The 7,500-nt window shown below is 27.9% G+C and overlaps 1 protein-coding gene across 1 annotated transcript; it reads right to left on the bottom strand.

Annotated features, from left to right (window-relative positions):
- Positions 1 to 2,309: 2,309 nt before the first annotated feature.
- On the bottom strand, positions 2,310 to 2,503 carry LOC113391264 (complexin-like; the record flags this gene model as incomplete). The annotated part of the gene is made up of 1 exon (XM_026627243.1): positions 2,310 to 2,503. A coding segment is annotated over one exon (194 nt), but the record flags the coding sequence as incomplete, so codon positions are not given.
- Positions 2,504 to 7,500: the final 4,997 nt, after the last annotated feature.

Genomic DNA, 7,500 nt, shown 5'->3' with positions numbered 1-7,500 from the left:
AAGAAAATCGCTGAGAGTGCTCAAGGACATATCAAAAAGTGAATATCAAGGGTGCTTCGAAAATTGGAAAAAACGCTGGCATAAGTGTATTATATCTGGGGGGGACTACTTTGAAGGGGACCACATTAATGTAGATGAATAAATAAATATTTTTTTGAAAAAAACGAAAATTCCGGGTACTTTTTGAACAGACCTCGTATATATATATATAACGAAAATGGTTCAATTGAAAATAATAATAATAATATAAACCTATAAAAATTTCCATCCATAGCTAAAAAGATAAATATTTTATAATTTACCCAATACATGAAAACAAATAATAAATCTTCTATAAAAAAGTATACCCACCCTGGAAAGACTAGATCGAGGCAGCTAGTGTATGTTCAAGAACAAAATAACTTTACTTGAGAAATGTTTAAGTGAAACTTAATTTATCATAGAGATACAATATCCAGAAAGTAATGTGGTTAAAATGCAATAAAAAGTTTAAAGTTTGTAATAGTTTGTATTATGTTATAAAAAGTTCATGGTAAAATAAAAAGATGTAAACACATTTTTGAGTGAAAGAAAGCTTGCGCAGAGCTTCTAAAAGATATTTAATGGAGTTATCTTATAAAAGAGATTTAAAATTGTTGTATTTGAAATCCTTATAATTAAAAGTGTAACTGATAGTTTTATTTGTATAAGAGTAATTGAATAAAATTAAATAAAACCTAAGATAAATTAAACATTTATTAAATTATTATTTATTTATGTGTGAATTGTGCTTGATATTTTCAGTAACATTGTAAATAATTGAGTATATATTATTATATTTGAGTTAACTATATAATAAGCAATTAGTTAAATATGAAGCAGTACAAGAGTGCCCTAAAAAGCTTCCGACTTAAAGAGTTTTTGGTAAATTTTTTTTGTTTATTTTCTTGCAATAATCAAACTGTAAGTTTTTGCAACTTGCCTTAAGATAAAATGTCACTTTTAACTAGTTTAAATAAGAACTATGTACTGACTTTTAGTAAGAACTTTATTATTTCACTATATGTTGTATTATTATATCTATTATTTTTCGATATATACGTTTTTTGCCTTTAAACATTGCATAAATTCTGTTTAATTTTCTTTATAATTAACTTATTAAAAATTAGAACATGTGTCAGATAGTCCGAAGGTTAAAATAAAATTAAAAATTTATGTTCAAAATTCAAAACCAGGACTGCAATATTTAGATATGCTAACCTGGGACGGGTGGAGGGGGGGGGGTTTAAAATAGCATATGCTATTTTTAAGGATACAATAAAAAAGTAGTTTTTTATATGAATATTTTTTTATCAGAGTTGCGGACTCTTAGTAAGAACTTTATTATTCGATTATATGTAATACTTTTTTATCTATGATATGATATTATATCTTATATTTTTCGATCTTCATTTTATATTTCTCTCGCTTTTAAGTCTTGTATAAAATTCTATATCACTTTTTTCATAATTAATTTGGAAAAATAGTACTTGTTCATTTGTTTTCATAACTTTTGTTAATTTACCTATTAATTTTCAAAAAATCAGGACAATCCGGGACAAAAGATCTAAATCAGGAACAAATATTACATTTGAAATAACCCGGGACACAAGGTTAAAATTCGGGAATATCCCGGCCAAACCGGGACGTATGGTCACTTTAATTTTAACCCGACTTTGTTATCGCCAATTTTCTCATTCATAACGTATTGTTTCATATAAGCACACTCGTTTTATATATCATTTTGAGATATTAGATGGAAAGTTGTAATTTTATTACCAAGTAATTGCGGAAAAACAATCTAAAACTATACTTCTAGAAAACCCAGGACATTCCGAAACAAATATCTAAATCCGGGACAAATATTGCTTTTAGAAAAACTCAGAACAAGAGGTGGAATTCCGGGACTGTCCCGGCCAACCCGGGACGTGTGGTCACCTTAATAATAGCAAAATAAATGCTGTGATGTTAAGCAATATTGATATTGGTACTTTGGATAAAACACATATAAAGCCATATATATCAATGTGCATAATGATATGATATTGATTTTGAAATATTTGATTTGAAAGTTGTAATTTTATTATCAAGTAATTGTGATGGCTCAATGTAAACCTATACTTTTAGACAAATATTGCTTTTAGACAAATCCAGGACAAGAAGTGAAATCCGGGTCAGTCCCGGCCAATCCGGGACGTATGGTCAACTTAATAATAGCAAAATAAATGCAATGCAGATAGAGAACATATAAAACCATGTATATCAAAGTGCATAATAATAACTCTATCTTCCTATCTATCACCACCTGAGTAACTTACCTTGTCTCTGATTTCTTGGCGCATCTTCTCGCGTTCTTCTTCCATCTTACGATGCTTCTCTTTGCGCCGTTCCTCGGCCTCGCGGATCGCTTCTTGTCGCTCGCGCTCGGCCTCCTCCTCCTTCTCCTTATCGTCGCCATCGTCACCGCCGTCACCGCCCACAGCCCCTGAGGAAAGACAAGACGGTTAAGATAAGGTATAATGATAATACGGCGACTCATAACACGTTCAGGTAATTTACTAATTAATTATGTATTTTACAAGTATATAAAGTAATACTAATTAGCTTATAGGTACCTGTTGAGAATCAGAATTTAAGTATTTCTATGTTTTATTAATAATTATTGCTAATGATAGCAAATGGTAGTATGTTCTGGATAGCATTAACAAATGCCTTGTTGAAAAGATTAAACAAAAGCAATAATTCAAATACTGGTAATATAAACAATAATTCAAATACTGGTATGGGCGCATTGGCACAGAAAATCGGCCCTCTTTGGTATTCAAATGATTTTTACACTATTTTAAAGGTTTGCCTTAATGCAATATACCAATTTTCATCTTTGTACCTCATCTTATGGCCGAGATATCATTGAAAATATGCCAAAGTAGCCTCTTCTTTCAAACTCACTTTTTGATGTCACCATAAAATTTATAGAAAAAAACGCGTGATTCTACTCATATTAGCCTAAACCATATTATGTAGAACAATAAATTACAATCATTTATGACGATCCGAACTGTCGACAAACAACAAACTAATTATTTACAAATGTATTTTCAAACCAGTGTGGTCTTATGGGATTCAACTATGGGGCACCGTCAAAAAAAACAATATGCAGATTATTCAGCGAGTGCAGAACAAGATCATACGGCAGGCACTGAACGCACTCAGGTACGTTCCCAGCTGGTTGATTCACCAGGACAGCAACATGATGACAGTAAATGAAGTAATTCAACAAAAAAAACAGACAACTATAAAAAAAGAATTGACGAACATCCAACTTACTTGGCACAAAAAGTATTCTCAGATCGCGCCCAACCAGGCTAAAACGAAAAATTCCCAATGATCTCATAAATAGCCATTTGTAAACACTAACATTAATATTATTATTATTATTATTATTATTATCTTATTATTTATAATATTGTTATTTTGTTATATTCTATTGTTTTTCTAGTATTATTTTATTATTCAGAAATTTTATTTATATTATTTTTATTATTATTTGCTTTTATTTTATATTAAATCATCATACTACGGATATTATTTTAATGTAAATTCTATCCTTTGCACTCTTATTTATTTAAATTTATGTTATTAATTATCATCATTGCTAGATGTTAATTATTTAACTGTTGTAATAAATATTGTAATTAAAAAAATATATATATATATATATATATATATATATATATTATTACAAATAAGCACTTATTATTATTAGCTAAAAATGATAAAATAATTTTTCAACTGATGTGCTCGAGTAATGCATTTAGTTGAACCACTTTCTCATTAGCTTTGTTCAAAGACTATTGTTTTTTCTTCTAGTATTGCAAATATTGTTAAAATCAATTTAGTGGAACACATTGGAAAAGTTCCAATATTTTTGATTTAAATTATATTTCAAAATTAAATGTTAAAAAAGATACTGAGTAAGTAAAATTTACTCAATTTGCTTGAGAAGATGGATTGAGTAAAATTTAGTGCTGATACATTTCTTGTTCAAAATTGTAATTTTATTTAAAATATTCGAATTTTAAATGACGTTTTAATGAATGAATAATTATAATAATATAATTATAATTATAATAATTATAAATGACGAATCAATAAATATTATAATTAAAAACTAAATACAAAATCTTATTTAAACTTTAAAATATAACTAGTGATGCATGGTTTTATATGCCTTAAGGCAAATTGGGAAATTACAATTAGACATTTGATGAATAAAAACAACCAATAATGAATGAAAATTGATGAAAGTCATACTAATTGTTTTAACTATTTTGAAATTGATTATTATCAGTACAGTCAAGTATCAAGGCAACGAGCGTATTCTACGAACATGATTAAAATTTAACTTGACTGTGTCGGGATAAAATAAAGGCATTCGAGGACCTTATGAGATAAAATAAGATAAAAAATGACTTTTTGCAACAAATTTGAAAACAGAAATTTAAAATTTTCTAAATTGAACTTTGAAAATTAAAATTTTTAGCGTGAAACCTTCAATTAGTACTTATTACTGAAAATCTTTAAAATAGCTGATAATTTGATTTTTATATGCGCAATGATCATTTTTGATAATAAAATTTAATTTTCGTTTTTTACGATTTCTATAGCATACACTTTGGTTAAAAATATAAATTGGAATCTCAATCTCAATTTCAATTATTGCAATCTCATTTAATTTAAAATTATATACATAAGACTGTTACAGATCAACACAAAAGTTCATTTTTAAATAACCTATCAATAATATGAGTCATCGAATTACGTTTTTTATGGACTAAAAGCAAAAACAAGTACAGCGATGTCTATAAGATGTTGGTTTCGATAAAACCTTTAGGGAAAAGGGAATTCCATCAAGTATTTTTTGCTTTGGAAAGTAGACCTAGTAAAGACACGCAGCATAATGATGGCATTTTTGCGAATGACGCAGCTTTATGATCTTGTTCATGAGTGCGCGGAATAAGTTGTGGAAAGACCATTTGAACAAAGATGGGAAATTGGGAATGGACGTTAATGAGTTTGCGGGCGGCAGCATTTTACTACATCATTAAAATTTAGTAGTGTTAAGCAAGTCATTGAAAAGACATCAGAGCCTAAATTCGCAGGACACATTCAAACTTATATTTCCGGGATAAATCAATGAAAATTGTTGAGTAAACGTATTAAATGATGAATGTGATAGTCAATATATACAAATTTAACTTATTTATTTTAAAGATCTAATTACTTATAAGATTAAAAGATTTAATATTAACTACAGTATGTTTATTTAACTTTCTCAGCAAATAGAAGTAATTCTAGAAATGTGCATATATTTGAAATATACCCAAGGTTTATATGTCCTTCACATAAGATGAATTCCTAGAAACTGAGCAAAAGAATATCATGAAACTAATATTAAATTGGAAAAAGCAATTATATTCTGATGTAGTCGTATGATTCATTACAAATTAATGAATAACCACAATTATTTTATGTATACATAAGTATATTTCTAATGAATTGGTTTTTACATTAGTAATGAATATAAATGGTGAAATATATGAAAATAGAAATGAAAAAGTTTGAGCTGATATTCATCCAAATAATAGAAAGAAAAAGTAAATTTTGTTCTTGAGTCCTTATTTTCTCTTTTTAGTGGATAAAACAGGCAAATATATAGTAAAAATACAAAATCCACATTGAACAGAATAATTTAAAAGTAATCATGCTAGTGAAAAAGAATAAACAAGATATGTTTCTATTTTTTCTTATAAATTACAATCTGCCTTTATAGAAAGACATTGAGTAATTAATTTGATAAATAACATCGAATTTTAAAAGAAAAGCCGGGGCTTTACCTTTTAATATTGAACTAAATTATGTCTAAATTTAGGTTAGGTATTATAATAAACGGGATGTAATAACAAAAAAAAACAAATAAAAAAATAAATCAATTATATATATATATATATATATATATATATATATATATATTATATATAATGCCGTGAAAATGAATCGATATCTGTATAAAAAACGTTTTTGTTTTTATCTATATAGAATACTTAATAACAGAAAACTATCGACGTAGATTGAAGAGAAAATCGGCACTTGCTTTAAGTCATCAACTTTCCTGATAAATATAGAAATATCTTTGTTATTATTTATGAGAAATTAAGAAAATAGTTAAGTTTACATAATTATCATTAAAATATTGTTAATATTATAACTAACGGAAAAACAACTACTGAGCTGTTTTTCCAACATGTCACTGTAGTATACAATGTCCATTTACGGCTGAAAATTGTAAGTTCCCCAATTTACTAAATGTCTTTAACTGGACAGTTGTAAATAAAATAAAGAATGAAAAAAAAATCTATATAGACAAGTTTCTAGACAACTAGCAAAAGATTTCTTAAACATATAATGAAAATTTAAAAAAATAAGAAGTGCTAAATTAACCCAAACACAAAAAATCAAATGCTCTCCAACAATTGGTATATGAATAAAGAAAATGTGCCCTTTATCTCAAAGTTTAATTTTCTGGAAACCGTTTCTACTACAGGCGCTACATTGGAATTACAACGCAGCTTCAAGAACCATTTTCAAATTTTAACAGTGAAGAGAATGTCTATTTCATAGAAATTAAAAATAACTGGAATGTAATTAAAATTGAAATATTTCTGAACCATCAAAACAAATTCCATTTGCCTGAGTTTGGAAATATGAATGAATTGAAAAATAATTGAAATGGTATGTTGCATTTGTTCCGTAAAAATTTTCATCAGAGATTCTAATGAAAAAAATTCCACATCGCGGGTTTCACGAAATCAATTCCACATCGCGCGTAGAATTGATTTCGAAAATTGTTGCTTTTACTTGCGTCACTGTCGATGATTGTTAAATGCTATCGGGAACAATTCTATTGAAAATAGATTTACTATGAAAATCAAAATCGTATGCCAGTGTTAAGTATTAGTTGTAATACGTAATCTGTTTGCCTACTATTGTACCGTAACACGGATATTGATCATATTTGCGTAATTTCAAATGCCTTTGCTCAATATATTTGAGTTAGAATATGTGGCAAATTGAACGAAAACTATGCAGCAGAAACATATAGGCACATAATATTTGCATTGCAGCTTTGCATATGTTTATTGCCAATGAATAATGTTTATTGCACCATAGTTTACAGATTGAACTAATGTATATATATATATATATATATAATATATATATATACACGCACTGGCACATAAGTTATAGTGAGGCTTATAGGGTGTGCGGGTAAAACGTTCCAACACCATTATGTCAAAAACAAGTAAAGGATGGTATTTTTAACGATACTATTTCAAAGTAGAGGGCAAATTATACGCAACCACAGTCATTACCTTAAATTGGTCGACATCGATATCACGGGATGAATAGTCGCACTGTAAA

The sequence above is a fragment of the Ctenocephalides felis genome, unplaced genomic scaffold (assembly GCF_003426905.1).
Source record: "Ctenocephalides felis isolate EL2017-DRISC unplaced genomic scaffold, ASM342690v1 CF-g0.4_SCAFFOLD_00022, whole genome shotgun sequence".
NCBI lineage: Eukaryota > Metazoa > Arthropoda > Insecta > Siphonaptera > Pulicidae > Ctenocephalides > Ctenocephalides felis.
The sequence above is the reverse complement of the archived record's forward strand: the minus strand, read 5'-3'. Positions and strand labels throughout refer to the sequence as shown.